The following is a 21,895-nucleotide window of genomic DNA, read 5'->3' on the forward strand; positions in this document are numbered from 1 at the left end:
ACTACTAGAGGGATATTATAGTCTCTTGAGAATTGCATCTATTCTCCACTTCATTTCTCCAGATGTTGATTGCTAAAAACTTTTTGTAGGTACTCTTACCAGCAATATGAGAATTTTGGTTGCCGTACATCTTTTATAGTCAATAGCTACCCCATTTTTTTTGACTTCTCAGATTAGTTTTGCCAATTCCAGCACTTCCTTAAGTTCACTCATAGAAAGGTACTCTTGTGTCTGGGCTTGTTTTACTCAGCACAAGGTCTATGAGATTCATCTGTGTCTCATGTTTCTTTTTTTATTGCTATGTGATTGTCTTTTATGTGAATATATCATTCAGTTTGCTTATCCATCCACTTGTTGATGATCATTTGGATCATTTCCAGTTTTTGATTGCTGTATAATGTTTCTGTGAACATCATTCTTGTGAAAGAATTAATTCATCTAATATTGCTGAATGCTTGAATGTTTTCAGGGAGGTCCTGCTTGTGTGGCTTACCTTTGACTAACTCTGGGAATTTAGCCCTTGTTTATTCCCTATGTTACTAATTGAAAGGTGATTTTGTACAGTTGGGTATGGAACCATGCTGTACCAGCTTGTTTAGATTGTGCAAAGCATGATTTTTGGTGAATTCTTGCTTTCCTTTTTGGAGTCTGTAGTTTTGGTAATCAAAGCTGGTCACTTAGGCAAATGTACTTGTATCGCAAGTCTCCAATAAATGCCCTGGACTCTGCAAATCAAGCAAGCTTCTCTGGGCAAAAGCCCTTTTGCGTAAGTTGTTGTACTTTATTGCTAGAGTAAGAAAATTGTTGACTCACATGATAGGTATATTTTTAACTTGATAAGAAACTACTGAACAGTTTTTTACAGTGTTGTACCTGATTCCCACAGTGAAGTATGATAATGTTAGTTGTTCTGCATTCTTGTCAATACTTGGTATTGCCAGTTTAATTTTAGTCCTTTAGATTTACCTTGCATTTTCCTGTCAAGAAAACTCTTTAACTCTAAAATCCTTTCTTCCAAGACAATAAGTAATTTAGATTTTTATTATACATTACTAACATGCATTTTTTCCATTTTTTTAACATCTTAACCATTTCAAGTATACTATTCAGTGGTATTACATATAATCAAAATATGCAGCCATTGCTGCCACTCATTTTCATAACACTTTCTTGTAAAATTGAAACTATACCTATTAAACAGTAACTCTCTATTCTGCCCTTCCCCTCTCCTGACAACCACCATCCTACTTTCTGTCTTTATGATTTTGACTACTCTGAGTACCTCATATAAGTGGAGTCATACAGTATTTGCCTTTTTGTAACTGGCTTATTTCACTTAGCATAATGTCCTTCTAATTATGCTAAGTTCATATGTGTTGTAGCATATATCATTTCCTTCCTAAGAATCAATAATATTCTGTTTTGTGTATACCACATTTTGCTTCTCTGTCCATCCATCAGTGGGCACTTGGGTGGCTTTCATGTTTTAGTTATTGTAAACAATGCAGTTGTGAACATGGGTGTACAAATAACTCTTGGAGACCCTGTTTTCAACTCTTTTGTGCATATATCCAGAAGTGGAATTGCTAGATCATATGTAATGCCATTTTTAATTATTTTAGGAAACATCATACCATTTTCCACAGCTGCTATAGCATTTTACATTCCTACTAGCAGCACACAGGGTTCCAGTTTCTCCACATCCTTGCCAACACTTGTCATTATTACTGTTTTGTGTTAGTAGCCATCCTAATGGGTCTGGGGTGGTAACAGTTGCTTTCTTTTATAAAGTAATACAATGATTATAATTCTGTAATTGCTTTATGCAATTATACTGGTACTACTATTTTTCATGAATGTATGTAAAAGCAAATGAATGTGAATATACAGATTTTAAAAACAGGTTTCTTAGGCTTAAGTCTCAAAATGTTTATTCTGTTTTTATAGTTAAAGGTACATACCTTTGGCTTAACTTAAGCTCTATGTTGAATTTAAATAAACATTTTGAATGACTACTGGTTAAAAGTATTTCAAATTAATGTTTTTTTAAAGCAGATAAATAGTAGTTCGTATCAGTTGATGTTGAATCTAATTTTGAATCTAATCTAAGAATTGAAAACAGGGTCATGAAGAGTTATTTGTCCTTCTGGGTTCATAGCTGCATTATTCACAAGTTCTAAAATGTGGAAGCAACCCCAGTGTCCATTAGTGGGAAAATAGAGAATCTAATTTTACTGCTTTACTGTTCTTTTTACCTTTTCTCTATTTTGATTTGGGTAAGATCGGTTATATAATATTGCATATTTTTAAAACTTAAGGTGAGAAAATTATTTATATCAAAAAGACAGTATTATTTATAGCTGTTGCTTTAACTTGCCAGAAGAGCAAATGTTGTGTAAGTGTACTCAAATTCAAATTGGAATGAAGGCAAAAGTTAAAGTTCATTTAAATGAGATGGTTGATATGAAGTTCTTAGTATTGCAGTTAATACATAGTAAGAACTCATATGTTAGCTGCCACAATTGTTCTTGACCCAGTTGTTACTATTCTTAGAAGTTTCCCCAAAGTTAACTTGAATTATGGTTTTGTTATTCTGATAGTACTGTTGATTTCTTGGGACATAGGACAGAGAAGACTATTTGGACATCATATACTATGTATAGAGAATTATGAGAACAAGGTATCAGGGGATTGAACTTGGTAAGTGAATATGTATACATAAATACACACACACACACACACACATAGATAGATAACTGTGATTAAGTACATATGTATTTAGTAAAACTCAGTTTATTATTTATTTCCACAGCTTTGTATTCTGTAATATTGTTCTGTGTGTTCTTCTGGATTCCTTTTGTCTACTTCTATTATGAAGAAAAGGATGATGATGATACTAGCAAATGTACTGTAAGTATCTTTATTTTAGAGGTCTGAGTTTAGGAAAGAAAAATATTTCCTGCTTTTTCAGAGAATGACTTGACTGAATTTTTTCTAGAGCAGTGTTGTTTAATAGAAATATAATGTTAGCTACATTAAAATGAAAAGAAACAGTTGAAATTAATTTTAATTATACATTGAATTTTACATAATATATTCCAAATATTATCATTTCAAATATAGCCAAACATACTATTAATCAAATATTAAATTTCTTTTCTTCACATGAAGTCTTTGAAATTTGGGTTGTATTTTACACTTATTCAAGCTAGCCACATTTCAGGTGCTTTCTAGCCACATGTGGCTTATGACTATTGTTTTAGACAAAGCAATTCTAGATCAGGCATACAGAATTTTTTCTGTAGAAGGCCAGGTAATAAATAATTTAGGATTTGTGGGCCATATGGTCTCTGTCTCAGCTACTCAAGTTTGCCATTATAATGTTAAAAGTATCCAGAGACAATGAACATTTTATGATCCACTAAAACAAAAGATGAATCAGATGTGGTACACAGAATGTAGTTTGCTGGCCCCTGTTCAGAGGCATAAAGAAAAAACACTTGTAGGTTGTTCTTACTAATCCAGGATAAGACCGACTTTTTAAAAACCTGACAAATACAGCAAACATACATGTTCAAAACTGCAGACTAATATCACTTAACTATTGGTATAAACATCTTAACTAAAATAATAGTAAATATAATTCAGGAGCATCTTACAAATATATTAATATTATATAACCGAGTTGGGCCTCTCAATTGCGTGGATGACTGAAAATCAGGAAATCTATTGATATATAGTAATTAATAGGTCAAAGAAAAAGTGTATATTAAAAGGTATTTGTCAAAGTTGAATACGTTTTATTTTAGGGGAACAGTTGAAAAATAAGACTAGTGTCTTATCTTTTTGAGTTACAGGATTTTGTTTTATACCTTGTTTTCATTTGTGTTTAAATACAGAAATAAATGTATTCAGTCAAAAGCCAGCATCATGCTTAATCATGCTTAAAACCTCAAGAGCCTTTGCATTAAGATTAGGAGCAAGTAAATTAACAATATTTTAAATGACTCCTAGAGTGATAATCAATGCAGTATTAGAGGAAAAAAGTTAGACATTTAAATATTTATAAAGAGAGTCAAAATTGTTATTTGCAGATACTCTATAGTTGGAAAAACCAAGGTGTATAATGTAAGGTAGCTAGTTATGCATTTAATACAATCTCCATGAGATTTATGTGGTCTCTTTCACTTCTTCCAAAGTGCACATTCTTCTACCCTTTGGTTGATCTTAGGATCTTCTTTACCTTTTCTTTAGTTTTTTTCCTAAAGAATATCTTACCCTCTTTGTGAACAAGAACTTACTATGTGTGAAACATCAATTCAAATTTTAAAAGATGATTTTTAGAGGCATCATTAGTCTGAGAGGACAAATGTTATTTCTGACTGATTTAAATGAGATTACTATTAACTTTTTTATTCATATTCAGAATGTCCAACTTTGCCTTTTTTTGCTCTTCTTAGCCTTTGGAGTGAGTACATTATGGGCACCAAGCAAAGCATAGGTTTTAAATTCCCAAGTTCCTGATTTTAAGTACCTGTTTAATCACTTATGACCTATGTGCCTTAGGACAGATTATTAACTTCTCTGGACTTCAACTTCCTTACATCTAAAGTAGACATGAGAACAACCTATCTTAGAATTGGTATGAGGATTAAATGAGTTAACATATGTGAAGTTCTTAGATCAGTGCCTGGCATGATAAACGTTATATATGTGTAAAATATATATTAATATATGCACATAAATATATGTGCATATATAATTATATATATGTATATGTGAGTATGCATATATACAAATATACTTAATATATATACTCATATATATATGTACTGAAACACAAACATGTGTATATTATGTTTATTATTGTTATAAACCATTTTGATGAATTGGGTTGGGGTGTTGTAGATTCTGATTGCTGTTTGGGGGAATCTTTTATTACATATTCTGATAATTTTACTGAAGATGCCTGCTGGAGGATTAACTATGCTTTAGGTGATTTGGTTTTTACAAGGCCCCTAACTATTGAAAAGATTTTCAAAATCTCATATTTTGTCAAGATACTTAAGATGTAGTATACCCGTTTTCTTTAAATTTTAAGGTTGTTTTTCAACAAGTGAAACTTTACACTGTTGACTATAAGTGTGTATCTGATGTGAAGGAACTATTAAACTATTGCAAGAATATTTTATATTTCAAAAGGCTTGCTAAATGGTATACTTTTTTCTTCTTGGTATCTAGCAAATTAAAACGTCACTCAAGTATACTTTGGGATTTGCTGTGATTTGTGCACTGCTTCTTTTAGTTGGGTAAGTCTTGATTTTTGTTTTGTTTTTTTTTACCATGACATGGAAATAGAAGTATTTGAAAAATAATAATAAAAGGATCATTCAGAAAAATTTAGGGAAAAAAATATAAAGAAAAGAACAGTTCACTTTCTGTATCTCCAAGGAACAGTAGCCACAATTTAACAGTTTTGTCTATGTTGTTTCATCTAGACATTTTTATGTGCTTGAATGCATGCAGAGTACACCTCCCTTCTTGCATGCACCCTACATGTTTTAATTTTATACAAATGTGATTATATTTTATATAATCCTTGGTAATCTACTTGTTAACATAGTGTGGGCATCTCTTCAGGACAGTAAGTGTAGATCCACCAATTTTGATTACATTGCATTTCCTTCTAAGGATACAAAAATATATTTAACTGATCTTCTAGTAACGACTGCTTAGACATTTATGATGTTTCCCCATTTTTATAAATAATGCTTGGATAAAGATCCTTGTCTGTGCATCTTTCAGATTTGACCCTATCAGTCTTCAAATCTTTGTCAACAGATTTCTTTTCTTAATTTTTCTTGTTTTTTAAAGTAATATCAATAGCATTTTACATATTTGTTAGAACATCTAACGTTTATGCTTGTTACTGGAAGACATTTATCTGTGTTATAAATAGGTTATCAGTCTCCCATATTTTATGTTAGGAAATATGTTAGGTGTTAATAAGTTTTTTAAGTTTCTTTTATAATTTAGTCTCGCAATTTCCAATAAATAACTTTCCATAAATAAAAAAAAAATTACTTATTACTTGTAACTTGTAATCGGAATAAAATTGTTGAGTAACTTTTTGTAGTTCTGGGAGTTCTTAGAATGCACATGTTTTATAGTCAAGTCATACTTCCAATTCTTTTTACCTGCCTTGATGTGTCATGAAAAGGAGTACTTTTTGTAAACACACTTTTTAGTGGGTTTTCTATTTTTTTTAGCTACCAAGTATATTTTTAAAGTGTTTTTCTTTTGGCTTTTTTAGAAAGCCAACTCTACTTATGTTAATTTCCCTTGTTAACAATGAGGTCCCTTGTATGTAAACCTGAATTATCTAGAGCAGGAATAGGCAAACTTTTCGTAAAGCATAGATAATAAGTATTTTAGATTTACAGCCTATGTGGTCTCTGTGGCTCTCTTATAGCTCAGAAATAATCATAGACAATAAATAAACAAAGAACCCAACTGTGTTCTAGGAAAACTTTGTTTCTAAACACAGGCAGCCAGTAGTTTGCCAACTCCTGATTTATAACGTGAGTGAGAATCATCAATAAAACTACAAATCTTTCAACAGCCAGAATAAAAGAATAGTGAATTAAAGACTATTAGTGTTTCAGTCGTCTAGGACAGTGTTCTACTCATTACCATATGTAAATATTTGAATGAGGTGTGCATTTAGGTTAAGTGATTGACAAAAGGTCTTGAAATATTTTTGAAGGTGGCATATTCAGAGTTTCTTTTAAGTGATGTGCTTTTGCTAATAGAACTAGATAATTTTATGGCAAAGCTGTGATCTAGATTTAACTAATTCATGTAGCTCATGTGTTTTTGGAACACTTATGTGTTAGATACTGTGCTAGATCTTGGGAATAGAAGTGGAGGATCATGGTCTCTGTCCTTTAGGTTTACATTGTGGAGGCATGCAGATACATACCTTGAATTACAGTATTTAAGTGCTGTGGTAGGAGATACATACCAGATGTTGATGGTGGAGGAGCAGGTTCTTACTCTGCCTTGCAGAATCAGGACATCTAAGAGGAAGTAATATTTCAGTTGAAATTTGAAGGAACGGGAATTGGTCAGCTGACTTGACAAATAAAAAAGATGAATAACATGTATAATGTATTAGTCTGCTTTGGCTACCATAATAAAGTGTCATAGACTGGGTGGCTTACATAACAGTCATTTATTTTATCATGGTTCTGGAGGCTAGAAGTCTATGTTAAAGATGCTGGCAAATTTGGTTTCTGTTGAGAGTTTTCTTCCTGGCTTATAGAAGGCCACCTTCTTGCTCTGTCTTCGTATGGCCTTTCCTTTGTGTTTGCAGAAGGAGAAGGGAAAGGGAAGAGAAGGGTGGGGTGGGGAGGGAGAGAGAGAGAGAGAGAGAGAAAAGGAGCACTCTCGTGTCTCTTCCTTTTCTTATGAGGACACCAATGCCATGGGATGATTAGGGCTCCACCCTTATGACTTCATTTAACCTTAATTCCCTTGCTAAAGGACCTATATCCAAATACCATTACATTGGGGGTTAGAGCTTCAACATACGGAATTTTTTTTTTTTTTTTAGAGATAGAGTCTTGCATTGTTGCCCAGGCTGGAGTGTAATGATGCTATCTCGGCTTACTACAACCTCCACCTCCCGAGTTTAAGCAATTCTCCTGCCACAGCCTCCCGAGTAGCTAGGATTACAGGCACCTGCCACCATACCCTGTTAATTCGTTTTCTTTTCTTTTTCTTCTTTTTTTTTTTTTTTGAGATGAAGTTTTGCTCTTGTTGCCCATACTGGAGTGCAATGGTGCGATCTCGGCTCATCGCAACCTCCACCTCCCGGTTTAAAGCAATTCTCCTGCCTCAGCCGCTTGAGTAGCTGGGATTACAGGCATGCACCACCACGCCCCTCTAATTTTTGTATTTTTAATAGAGGCAGGGTTTCTCTTTGTTGGTCAGGCTGGTCTTGAACTCTTGACCTCAAGTGATCCACCCACGTCAGCCTCCCAAAGTGCTGCGATTATAGGCGTGAGCCACCGCGCCCAACCTTGGATTTTTTTGTTTTTTAGGAGGGTTGAGTAAAGGGGACTTTATTGATGGTACATAACATAGTGGAACTCCCTAGGTCTCTTCTTCTTCAGGGAATCTGGCATGGAAACTGGATCCAGGGGAGATTCTCACTGTGGTGGGGGACTGAGTGTGGCAGGAACTCCCCGGCAGGTGAGGACCTCTCTCTCCCTGTTGTGCTCCTGCTGGGGGTGGTGATCCAGGGGCTCTTACTCCTTGGAGGTCAGGTGTAACATGAGTTCCACTACCCTGTTGCTGAAGCCAAATTCATTGTCATTCCAGAAAATGAGCTTGAAATAGTGGTTGTTGAAGGCAATGCCAGCCCCAGCATCAAAGGTGAAAGAATGAGCATCACTAGTAAAGTTGGAGGAGACAACCTCTTGCTCAGTGTAGTCCGGGATGCCCTTGAGGGGACCCTCCAATGCCTGCTTCACCATCTTCTTTATGTCATCATATTTGGCAGGTTTCTCCAGATGGCAAATCAGGTCTATGATCAACACACTGGCAGAGGGGACATGGAAAGTTATGCCAGTAAGCTTCCTATAGTTCAGGAATGACCTTGTCCACAGCCTTGGCAGCACCAGTAGAGGCAGGGATGATGATCTGGAGAGCCCCACAGCTGTCACACCACAGTTTCCCAGAGGGGCCATTCATAGTCTTCTGAGTGCCAATGATGGCATGAACTGTGGTCATGAGTCCCACCATGATGCCAAAGTTGTCATGGATGACCTTGGCCAGTGGAGGCTAAGCCGTTGATGGTGCAAGAGGCATTGCTGACCATCTCGATGCCATTTTTGTACTTCTCATGGTTCATGCCATCACATGGGGGTATCAGCAGGAGGGGCAGAGGTGAGGATCCTCTTGTCTCCCTGTTCTAAGTGAACCTCAGCCTTCTTCATGGTAGTGAAGATGCTGGTAGAATCCACAACATAATCAGTGCAAAAATCACCCATTTAATTTTAGCAAAATCTTGCACCTGTAAGAGGGTGATGGGATTTCCATTGATGACAAGCTTCCAATTCTTAGCCTTGACAGTGCCCTAGAACTTGCCATGGGTGGAATCATGCTGGAACATGTAGACCATGTAGTTAAGGTCACTGAAGGGCCACTGATGGCAACAGTATTCACTTTGCCAGAGTTAAAGGCAGCACTGGTCACCAGGCACCCACTGTGGCCAAATCCATTTACTCTGGCCTTCACTTTCACCATGGTGTCTCAGTGATGTGGCTGGTGCTGCTGAGATGAGACTGTCTGTAGAATGGGGGAGCAGAGAGCCAGCAACATATGAATTTTTAGGGAACATAATTCAGTCTATAAAATATATTAACTTGGAGGCTGAGGTTAACATGGAGTGTGTGAAGAATGACATAAAATGTATGATGTGAATTTAGACTTCCCCTCCCCTCAAAAAAAAAGTGTAGTGGGAGGTTTCAAGTGTTCATGTGGTCAAGTGTCAGGATATGACATTAGCCAGGTAAGTAGACTCTGAGTCTTATATACTATGTTAAAGAAATTTTTAATTTTGTCCTACTGAGTAATTAAAAGACAATGAAGATGTGTACATATTTGTGTATATGAATGCATGAAAATAAATATATATGACTTTGCTTTAAGAATTACTTACAGCACTGTGAAGGATGTATTGAAAGAGGATTTTGGATGTTGTGTTGGAGAAGTGGTATGTAAATAGTAGGTAGGAAGATCAGTTAAGTAGCCATTATATAAGTTCAGGTAAATTCAGGTGAGCATTGGAACTACAGTGGTTACAAAGAGAACAGAGAGGAAGAAACATAAACTGTTTGGAAGATAAATATGAATTGACTTGGTGGTGGAGTATAGGAAGTGAACATCTTATTTTCAGTTCTGCTGAATTCATCATTTCCATTTCATATCTACTGCGATTCATTAGCTTTTCCTTTGTCTCTTTCTGAAGAGATAATATGTGTTAAGCTAATTCAGTGACTCAGATTGGGTAGAAAATATTTTTGCTAAGCAGTTTTTTAGTTTTATTATTTTCAAGGACATGAGGGAAAAGTCTAATCATACTAGGCTCTTGTTTGTATTTTAACCCATTTATGCCAAAGTTTGCAGATTTTTTTGTGGGTGAAAAATCAGACCTTGGTGATGACCTTGAGCAGTAAAATATTAAATAATTCCCACAAACTTAGTATTCCTATAATGGAACACCAGGCAGAAATGGGTTAATCTAGTACTTTGTGTTTTTGGAAGCTGAGGTGCTCTGTATTGAGTTTCTTTTAGAAGGGCTGAGATTTTAAAAGTCTATGCACCCTTTTACCACACAAATTCCATTGTATTCTAACTCTTGGTTACTTTAGTGTCATCACCATTTCATTTAGTATACTAAATACCTGATAATCTTAACTGCTTTCTCTTTCCTCAGAACTGATATATCTATATTATAACTTCATTTGACTTCAATTGCCTTTTCATCTGTTGGGAGGTATTCCTTTTTCTTTATAGCTCTTTGTCTATGGGGCTGATATTTGGCTGATGAACAGTGATTTGTTCCTTCTTGTGGTTAAAAGGTTGACATGCTTTTATACCAGTCAGATGCTGCTCTGCCTTCTGAGTCTTCTTAACCCTACCTCAGCTTCATTGAAAGAGGAAAGCCTGGCTCATCAAGGTCCTACAGTAATAAGGCCAGGGTCTGTGTTGATTAATTAGTTCCTTTGGCATATTTTGAATTCTACTTATGGATGTTTCTTTAGTTTAAGTGAAAATATTTTAGGTCTGTTTTTTAGATTATAAAATCCTGGTGGTAATTTAGGAATCTGCTTTGGATTTGTGCTTTCATTTATACCTAAAATACTAAGTGCTCACATGTTAACTCTCTGATAAATGCTTTCAAAGTATTTTTGTGAAGTCATTCTGGTGTGGGTCACTTAGTGTTTTTAGTTTTTTTGATTATATAAGGTTTCCTCTGGTGTTACTCTTTTTTGAATATTTGAACTGCTAGGTAATTCTGCTGAGGAGTTTAACATGTATCATCAAGAGGAAGGGTTAATTTTCTTGGGAAATTATCCTCTTTACAACAGAGGATAAATCTTACCACTTTGTTTACGCTTAAAATTAAGTTGGGAAGGACGTGATATTAGACTTACTTCCTACTTCTGTTTGTTCCTCCACTTATACTACCTAAGGGATACCCAGCCCTTTACCTTAATCTCTTGATTATCTTCTTGTTTACTGATATGGGCTAGATAATAAAGTGAACATTTATTTATTCTATCTTTTCCCAGTCTAAGGTCCTAGAGCAGCCCCTAGGATGCTGTCTGTCTCTGTTATTTCTACAGTTCTTCTTCACCCGTGGGTTGAAAAATAAATAGAAACTACTTTCATTGTGTCCGTTGGATAGAATCTTGAAAGACATATTAATAGGAAAATACTAATAAGAAAATAATAATCACTTCCAATTCCACAATGAGACGTTCACTGTTTATTCTAATGTATCTCTTTTGTTTCTTTCTATCCATATAAATATATTAAAATAATTGCATATATTTATATTCTGCTTTACTGATTTAATACAGATATCCTTAACTTTTTTTGTGGTTTGTTTTGATCATCTTAAAGCTACGGTTCATTTTCAAAACATTATATATTTATTTTTTGTTTTTTTCTCAGCTTTATTAAAGTATAACTGACAAATCAGTATTTTCAGTGCAAAAGACATATGGGATTACAAAGGAAACTAATTTTACTGAATGCATTAATGTAACTAGTAAAATAAATTTGCAGTGAAATAAATGCATAGATAAGAAACTCTTCACTCCCCTCTGTGCGTAGTACAGATTTAATTTTTTTATTGTTTTAGAGAAAAATAATTCAAGTTTCAAACCATTTAACTTTTTATTTTTAAAGCAATTAAAACGATTATTTTCTTCCTTGTAGTGCCTTTGTTCCACTGAATGTTCCTAATAACAAAAATTCTACAGAGTGGGAAAAAGTGAAGTTCCTGTTTGAAGAACTTGGAAGTAGTCGTAAGTATTGTTTTTTTTTTAGAAAAACTTAGTAATTTATATTTCCTGATACTTGGGATAGTCTATTTGTATTTCGTTAAGAATTTAACCCTGGTCAGATGTGGTGGCTCGCACTGTAATCCCGGCACTTTGGGAGGCCCAGGTGGATGGATCATCTGAGGTCAAGAGTTTGAGACCAGCCTGGTCAACATAGTGAAACCCCGTCTCTACTAAAAATACAAAAATTAGCTGGGCACGGTGGCAGATGCCTGTAATCCAAGCTATTTGGGAGACTGAGGCAGGAGAATCACTTGAATCTGGGAGGTGGAGGTTGCAGTAAGCTGAGATTGCATCATTGCACTCCAGCCTGGGAGACAGAGCGAGATTTGGTCTAAAAAAAAAGTTAACTCCACAGTTTTTCTAACTTGTACTTGAACCTAATGCTAGACACATTAGAAGTATTGCATTCTTAAGGCTCGATTAGCCATCTAGCTATTATATAACTGTTTTCTTGACTTCATAAAATTACCCAGTTGAAAGGAAATTTAATCCTTTCTTCAAATTATTTTAGCAGTGAGGGTCTTATAATTTCTATGTGATTTTTAATTCACTTAGGATAATATTGAATAATATGTTAAAGAAATCTACTAGATACATTGGGTTTTATTTTTAATTATTAAGAGAGAACCTTATCTTTTTGTTTGAGATTAAATTATCTTTTATGTCAAATATAAATTACAGAGGTTTTATATTAGTTAAGTAGTGTTGTATTATAAATTTACCTCATCAAAATATTTTGGAATTACTTTTCTAGAAGTTTTTTTTTAACTTATTCTGTGTGACCTAGGTTTTTACAGAAAAAAAAAGACTCAGGGGTTAGGTTAAGAAAGTTGCTTAATCATTGAAAAAAATAACTTTGGAATTAGAAAGTGATATTAAAATACGTGTATTATATTACGCAAAATTTCTTGTGCATTTGAATATAGTAACTTTATTTTCAAAGATACCTAGTGTACTTATTTCTATAAATTTTATGCAGAAAAACTGTATTGCTTTTGTGACTATTCTAATAGGTATTGTACATTCTTTGATCTGCAGTTCTTTCTTTTTACCCAGGTACAATACTAAATAATGATTAAATTAAGTCTTGCAGTCTGCTGTATGAGTTCTTAATTTTCTTGCTTTCCACTTAATATCTCATGTTGTAAATTGTGATTCATTAATATCTTGCTGATACCAGCAAGAATAAGGATAGCAGGCCTGGCATCTACTAATACTGAATTGTCAGATTTATGTACCTTGATTCTATTGCTGATAAATTAATAGCTTCTTTTCTTGGAGTTAACTCCTTTAGGTCTCTTGAGTAACTACTCTTCTGCCCTAAATATTATTTCATAAATTATACTTTGAGTATTAGTATAACTTGAACTAGTGATTAGATAGGTAGCATTATTCTGTTTGTTTTTTTTTTTTGTAATTCCATTCAATTTAGTCTTCCATTTTTTTTTGTCTCCAATGTTAACACCATCTAAAATATATGTTGCTTATCAGTCTAGATCAGCTGTCTAAGTCGAAAACAGTTACCCAAGTATTCTTAATTTTTAGTCCTTTCGTTTCTCATCCCACCTCCTTGCATTTTTCAGGCATCAAGGGTATATAACGTTTTTAAAAAATCCTTTATATGTGGTAAAATGCATGGATCTTACAATACATGTATACAGTCATTGTAACTGATTGCAGTCAAGGTGTAGAACACATCTACCACTCCAGCAATTTTTTCACAATATGCCATTTAGTTAATAGCATCTCCCATGAGAGATACTATGATTATAATTTCTGCCACTATATGTTAGTTTTGCTTTTTTTGAATATTGTAAGTAGAATTCCCATTCCATTTATTAATGATTCTTTTTTTGTATATGTCTGGCTTCTTTCATGAAATAATATTTCAAAATTCATTTGTATAAGTAGTTTCTTTTTATTTCAGCAGAGTAATGCATTTTATGACTGTACCACAACTTGTTTACAATAGGATTTATTTATTATATCATAAAGATGTATGTGTCCAGATCATAGACCCCCTAACATATAGAGAGAATGCATCTTCAAGTATCTTCACCATATGTTTATTCATCCTGTACTCAAATGGGAATAATAAATAATGATCAATCTTGAGTTATTTGGTTCAGATGATGGCGACTGTTAGTAATATTAACATTTTGATTGGCCAAATATGTTAGCATAATACTCTGTTTTATCATTTCTAAGGCACATACTTTTCCAGATTTTTATCTCTGTTTTGGAGATACATTTTACAAGTGATGGTTACCTTATAATTGTTATCAGCCAGATAGACCTCTCCTAGTTGTATGAACACCTTCTGTTGATACTTCTGGTACGATCAATAAAGTTATGGCATCAAAATGTCTTTGATTTGATAAAATACAATTTTAAAAAATTAAGACTTAAAAATTTGCCTTGTATGATTTATGAATTTGTTAATATGCTCTCTTTATGTGTTATACAAAACTGAGACATGAGTTTTAAGATGATAGATCATTATAATTTTATTAGTACTCATAAAAGATTAATGTCAACACATTAAATTAATCAAAATCTTGTATTTGGTTCTACAGGACCTGCATTTAAGCTTGATCAATACAGGCCTGATAGGACCTGTATTAAAATTGGAAAAAGTATTGTTCCTACCTAAGAATGTTCAAGGTTGCACAGTATTTTATTACATAATTTGATATATTTATGTGAACGTGTCATTCCTGCCCCTCACTCTTTGACCTTCCTTTAGATAATTTCCTAAATCCAACTCATTAGCATAGTAGTGTGTGTGTGTGTGTGTGTGTGTGTGTATGTTATTTTTGAAACTGTTTTCTAGTTGTGTTTGCTTTTATTTTTCTGCCAAGTGGGCAAGCTTGTCCTTTCAAGTTAAAAAGTGAAATAAACTCTTTAATTAAGATTTTAGTTTTTGACTATACATTAAAAACTGATTTGAAAATCAAGAACAAAGTAACTGGAAGTATCAAGACTGTGTTGAGAAGGGAGAAAGAGTCAAAGTTGGTAGCTTTCCTATGTAATGTTATCTTTTAGGGTCTGCCATTGAGAGAGGCCATGTGATTTTATTTACTTTCTGAGCATCTGATATTTTACTGATCTCTTTTGGGCCCAATAATTAACCAGTAATTTTCCTGTTAATTTTAAGAGTTAAGGGAAAGAAAATCTCAGCTAGTCTGAAAGATCTTTTACAAATCAATTTTTAAAGAGCCCTTTAAAAGCTCTTTTCTCTAAGTTAGCACTTCAAGAATATGGTAATACATATTGGTTTTTATTTCTTCAAAATGTATAAGCAGCTCAGCATTTTACATTGATTTGCTAAATATAAACATTTGAGTAGTATATATGTACATTTTTAACAGTTTTTCTTTCTTTGCAGATGGTTTAGCTGCATTGTCATTTTCTATTAGTTCTCTCACCTTGATCGGAATGTTGGCAGCTATAACTTACACAGTAAGTGAGCTGGTGATAACTGAGTTAAAATTGTCTTATAAAACTATTTTTTACTGTAGTAACTCATTACACTTTATTCTGTTTACCTTTATAATTTTTTGGTTCTTTTTCAATTTTTCTTCAGTTTTCTTAACGGTAAAATTTTAACTACTTGCCCATCATTTTAGCTATATTTGTGCAATTTAATAATCAGAAATTTCATAACTTATGAGCCTTGAAGATGGTTATATCCTATGTTATAATAATCTATGCTTATAAATCTATGTGGTAGATTTATAATGTCTGGTATGCTTATAAATCTGTTCATAAACATATTAGCAGATTTATAAGCATGTTAGAACTCTGAACCATAGACCAGGATCTATTACTGATTTTGCAGATTTACTCTACTGGAGGATATAGGGCTTTTAAAATCAGATATTTTATATAACTTGACACTTCTCTTGTATATGAAATCTGTTCTTATACTCTCAGACTTTTTTTCCCCTCAATCCTCCTGGAAGTGGTAAGGTGTGAATTATAAATAACTGGCTGAGTTGTATACAGACTTCTCTTTGAGTCTTTTGCTCACATTCTAAAGAAAAAGCTAGTAATAAATGTTTCTTTATTACCTATCCTGAGAGTTGTATAAGCAGCATTAATATTATCTGGAACCTTTCAGATTAATGAAGTTTATGTTGAAGCACTCTTAATTCTTGCAAAGATGGAAAATTCTGGTTAAAGGAAACATTTTTGGATATTTTCTTAATTATGTCTTTCTTTAGACATAAAGGAAATGGCTGTTATTGTAAGAGCAGAATCTAGTTTTGTCACATGATCACTCATGTACCATAATGTATAATTTAAAAAACCCTAAAAGACATACATTGCGATATCTTACAGGTGCCTATTTAGGTACTCAGTATTATTATTCATTGACATTTTCTGTGTTTTTATGTTATGTCACATAGGAATTTGCCATTTAATATCAGTGAGTGATTATCCTTCTATCTCACAAAATGTACCGCATGTTAGTTATTTGTCTTTTAAGAAGTCACAGATGAATATCAAATGAGGAATTAGACCTGAATTCTAATTGCTGTTATTCTGTGACTGATCTGTTATTGCTAATCTCAGGTTTATCCTTTAACCTTTCTGGATCAGTGTCTTCCCCATTAAATGGAAAGAGAAAATGCTTCACAGGGATTTTTGAAGGTCAAATGATACTATTTGTAAAAGTGCTTTGAAAACTATAGGAAAATGAGGATAGAGCAATCAGTGGAATGTTAGGAGAAAAAAATAGAGAGAAATTCAATATGTAATGTAAATGTCAAGAACTATGAAGGGCCTAGGATATCTACCATACTTATAGCCTGCCAGTTTTATGGATGGCAACTGAAGATGTAAGACTTCTACTCACAGCAATAGCAGTAGCCATAGGATCAATGTTTTCTTATGTTGATTCCCTGTGTCCCAGTTCCCCTAGGGTAATGGGAAGAAAACTAGATGAGACTGCACATAACAGAGTGCATTGTAGAAGAGGAGCCCTGAGCTTAGGGAAGCTGAATCTTTTATAATGGATGGTAAGCATACCTGTCCTTTGCTCCAGGGAAAGCTATTTTCTGTATCTACCAAGAATATTTGCTACACAAAGATCTTTGAAAAGATAGTACAGAAAAAAATAGTGGCAGGTGGGGTGGGGGACAGTCAGCTCCTGGCTTGCAAAATATGCAGAAATGAAAGATGCATAGAGATTTGTCTCCCAGTGGTTAATTGGTAAATACTGTGAAGAAAAATAAGGCAATATAAGAAGCTAGACAGTAGTGGAGGCTGCACTACTGTAAAGATCAGGAATAGTTTCTTTAATATCTGAACAGAGACTTGAATGAAGTGAAAGTAAGCCATGACTGAAGAGTTAAGTGTGAGGATCCTAAGGTGGGCACATATATGCTATATTCAGATACTAGCAAGGAGGCAAAGCCATTGTGGCTGGAATTCAGTTGACCAAGGGGAGTAGCAAAAGTTTCAATGAGATGTAGCAAGAGGCCATGTCATGTGAGCTTTATAGTCCACAGTTAGGATTTTGAATTTTATACTGATTGAGATTAGAAGCCACTGGAAGGTTTAAATGGAAAAGTAATGGGCTCTGACAAACATTTTAACAGTATTACTCTGATGGCTCTGAATTAAACTATGAGAGTAGGGAGTAGGAGTGGAGAAAATAAGTTGTTATTAAAACTGTTTGAAAGAGAGCTTCTTTGTAGGAATGATATTATTGGAAAGATAAATATTTTAAACTTATATGGAAACTTTGAAAATTATCATTTAAATCATCAACTAAACCAACATAATATTCATATTGAATTACTTAAGCTATCCTTAGAAGACCTTTACTTTTCTAGGATACACCAGTTCCTCAAATAACATCTTTTTTTCATGTTGTTTTCTTATAATGTTGATGTGAAAAAAAATCAGTTTCTGGCCAGGGCCACTGTGTGGAGTTTGCTTGTTGTTTCCATGTCTGTGTGGGTTTTCTCTGGGAGTTTCCATGTTGTTTTTATGTCTGCATGGGTTTCTTCTCACATTCCCAAGGTGTGCACATTAGGTGAATTGGTGTGTCTGAAACTGTGCCAGTAGGAGTGAGTTTGGGTATGTGTGAGTGCACCCTGCAGTTGGAATGGTGCCCTGTCCAGGGTTGGTTCCTGCCTTGCAACCTGAGCTAGTAGGATAGGCTCCAAACACCCATGACCCTGAACTTAGAATAAGTGGGTTGGAAAATGAATGAATGAATGCAAATTATTGTAAAATAAAAATTCATAAAGTGTACTGCATGCAAGTGCATAACAATAATTGCAGTACAAAAACAATCAGTCCAACATTGTTGTTGTTTGTTTTTGAACTATGTGGTGGTAGGAAGTGCTCTTCACAATTTTCACTTTGCAAACATATATTCCTTAATTTAACCCACTACCACTACAACCATCGTCACTCACTCATTCACCAAAAGTTGATTATTTTGTTTTTATTAATCTTTCCTAAATGTATGTAGAGTTTACATTTATTTCAATATTTAATGTTAGAAGTGTTTTGAGTCTTCATTTAGAAGTTTGGTGATGTTCTTGTGACTAGAAATATGCCATAGGAAGTTAGCTCTTGTTTATATCAATTAGCCTGTGGTAAAATTAGTTTTGTTGCCAGGCATGATGGTTTACACCTGTAATTTCAGTACTTTGGGAGGCGGAGGTGGGCGGATCACATGGGGACATGAGTTTAAGACCAGCCTGGCCATCATGGTAAAATCCTGTCTCTACTAAAAACACAAAAATTAGCCGGGCGTAGTGGTGGGTGCCTGTAATCCTCACCACTCAGGAGGCTGAGGCAGGAAAATCATGTTATATGTAAATTTTTGGTGCCACAAAAGAAATAGCACTTGAATATAAATTTTCTCAGCAGGGCAATTTACTTCTATAGAAGAGTGCATCTCACAGGTGGAACAATGGCAAACGCACACCTGAACAGGGGAGGGGAAGGGGTTTTTAATCCCTGACACAGGTAACCCCTGCTGCTATGTCGTTCCCCTATTGGGTAGGGTTGGACTGCACAGTCTAAGCTAATTCCGATTGCCTGTTTTTAAAGAGAACAGAGGTATGAGTCAGAGTGGTGGGGTGAGAGGTTTGGCAGGAAAAACAGTTATGAGACAGGTAACTCTGGTCAGAGCAGGTGACCAGGGATGACTCAGGTCAAAGCAGGTGATCAGGATGAGTCCGGATAGAGCAGGTGCCTAGGGGAACAGATGCGAACTCCTGATTGGAACTGGTGGAAAAGGTTGTTTACTGAAGCTACGAGAAAGTTAAACTTTAACTGAACATACTGACATACTGATTCTTTGAAGAGAAATTTAGAACTCGTTGTATCCAACAACTGCTTGAACCTGGGAGGCAGAGGTTGCAGTGAGCCAAGATTACACCATTGCACTCCAGCCTGGGCAATAAGAGTGAGACTCTCATCTCAGAAAACAAACAAACAAACAAAAAATTGGTTTTTGTTACACATTGTTTCACTTAAAGTCACAGTTTCCGAGAATCCTTTGATGATGTTGTGAGAATTTACTGTATAGAGGGCTGAGCTGAAGGATATTGATTAAAAAAAAACAACCAGAGGACCTTATAATGGGATTGAGGGTGGGAACCAGGAACTCATAAAAGAGTTGCTAAATTGGTAAAGAGGGACCACTTGAGGCCTAATACCAAGGGAGAGATCCAATGTAGCAGCACACTAAAATCCAACTTCCTAGCCATTATTTGTTTTCTTTAGGCAGCATAAAATAAAATTATAATAATTGGTATGGAGATCAAATCCTTGGGTCTCCTGACCTACTTTCCTATCTGAATTTCTTCATCTTTATAGTGGGATAGCATTTAAATGAAAAGTAGTGAGGATTTAATTAAATAATCCACCAAGTCTTAGAATCTATTGGCCACTTAGTAAATAGTCACTATTAGCTTAAACAGTTGAATATTCAAAGTTTTATGTGGTTCAAACTATAGTTCCCACCTGCTTCCTCTCTCAGTGAAAATAAACCAAAGGCAAAAAGCAGTTGTATCATGATGAGCAAGAATGTGTATTATTCAAAAGTGAGTAAAAAAAGCATTCATAATTGAATGTTGGTTAGTTGGGGCTGGGGGAGTGTGAAGAGGGACATAATATCATTTGAATAGCACTACAAGTACTCAAAGCTCAGGTTTTACTACCAAGCCATGATTTGGCCCGTTTTAATACCTATGGTGCATAGAGGTATGGGAAGAGGAAGGTAGACTATATCCTGTTTAAGAGGAGCATCATGGTATGTATAGCTGAGCTCCATTCATGAGTGTGAGTTTGTTTAAAATCTATTACCTGATCCCAAGTTTCCCCATCTTTGGGGAAAATGAGCCAGTAACACTTACTGAAATGTTAGTAAAAATTTGTTGAAAATCAACAATTTATAGATAAGTATTTTTATTATAGATCAGTGGTTAAATAGTATACTTATATTTGCTTGTGATTGGGATACAAAATTTTCTCTTATCTTGGAAAAGGCTTTTCTTGTGGTAGCTTGAAAGAAGGTATAGAAAATATTCATGAAGTATAGAAGAGAGTTAGTCTTAATTAAAGTTCCCAGAGTGGGAAATTTAATACTTGAGTACTGTCACCCTAAATATAACATGGAATGTAAAAATCATATTTGTTACAGAATTTGTAACTCCATTTTTTTTTGTATTGAGACTAGAGAAGTTTTTTTATGTGTCAATCAAGTGTGAATTTCTTAGTTATATATTATTGTTTATTTTTGAAACTAGTTGATTATTTAAATTTTACTGATTCTGAGTACTGTACCGTATATTAATAAATGCCAAATAATTGGTCAGTGAGTTTTAGGAGAAGAAGGTCAAACAGCGTATTAGTTTGCCGATTATTTTAAGCTTACATTGAAAGGAAATTGATACTTATTAAATTTAAAAAAGTAAAACCTGTAAGCACAGACGTCTATGTAGATATTCTAATTTTTTGGTGCCACCAAGTGGGGAAATGTTGAATGATGTCTTCATGCAAAATGTATCATATGGACCAGTGAAGTGCCTGTAGAAGCAGTGACTGCTAAATTGTTTACTGCATACCTTTATCAGTAAAACTTTAAATATGTTCTCCAGGATATTTATGGTTTATAAATACATATTTACATATTGTTATGCTAACCTATGTACATTTAATGTAAAATAAAATAGGTTAAAGAAAATTAAAGTGATAAATTAAGGATTTAAATATAGAAATGAAACATTTAAGATTTTCTTTTCGTACCCATCAAATGTTGTTTTGCCTCCTTGTCCTAGTTCAGATTGATATAACAGATGTACCATAGAGTGGGTGGCTCAAACAACAAACATATTTCTCATGGTTCTAGAGTCTGGGAAATACAACATCAAGGCATCTGGTGTCTGGTGAGGGCCCTCTTCCTTGATTTGCAGTTGACTGTCTTCTCATTCCATGTTCATATGATAAAGAGCAGGAAGAGAAAGGAAGCAAGCTCTCTTGTGACCCTTCTTATAATCGAATTAATCTTATTCATAAAGGATGACTTAATTACCTCTTAAAAGCTCCACCTACAAATATCACACTGGGGATTAGATTTCAACATATGAATTTTAGGGGAAGAGAAACATTTAGTTCATATTATAATACCTTATGAACCACAGCAATGGTTCTCAATAATATTTTGAGAAAGAAATTCCAGTTAAAAGTCAACTTTTTCAGCCTATGTGAAAGCATATTTC

The 21,895-nt window shown here is 34.3% G+C and overlaps 1 protein-coding gene across 4 annotated transcripts in view; it reads left to right on the forward strand.

Moving 5' to 3' along the window:
- Positions 1–21,895, forward strand: part of LMBRD1 (LMBR1 domain containing 1) — a 191,730-nt gene that overhangs the window by 47,155 nt on the left and 122,680 nt on the right. For all 4 annotated transcript variants that reach the window (XR_001110507.2, XR_010336705.1, XM_012471887.3 and 1 more), the window contains exons 4-7: positions 2,813–2,910; positions 5,242–5,309; positions 12,016–12,104; positions 15,532–15,605. Coding sequence is in view for 2 of the 4 variants with exons in the window: in XM_012471887.3 (XP_012327310.2) it covers positions 2,813–2,910; positions 5,242–5,309; positions 12,016–12,104; positions 15,532–15,605 (329 nt within the window). In the remaining 2 variants the exon portion in view is untranslated. The remainder of the gene's footprint in view (positions 1–2,812; positions 2,911–5,241; positions 5,310–12,015; positions 12,105–15,531; positions 15,606–21,895) is intronic.

This window comes from Aotus nancymaae, unplaced genomic scaffold (genome assembly GCF_030222135.1).
Source record: "Aotus nancymaae isolate 86718 unplaced genomic scaffold, 86718_ANA_hifiasm-v0.15.2.pri h1tg000040l, whole genome shotgun sequence".
Classification (NCBI taxonomy): domain Eukaryota; kingdom Metazoa; phylum Chordata; class Mammalia; order Primates; family Aotidae; genus Aotus; species Aotus nancymaae.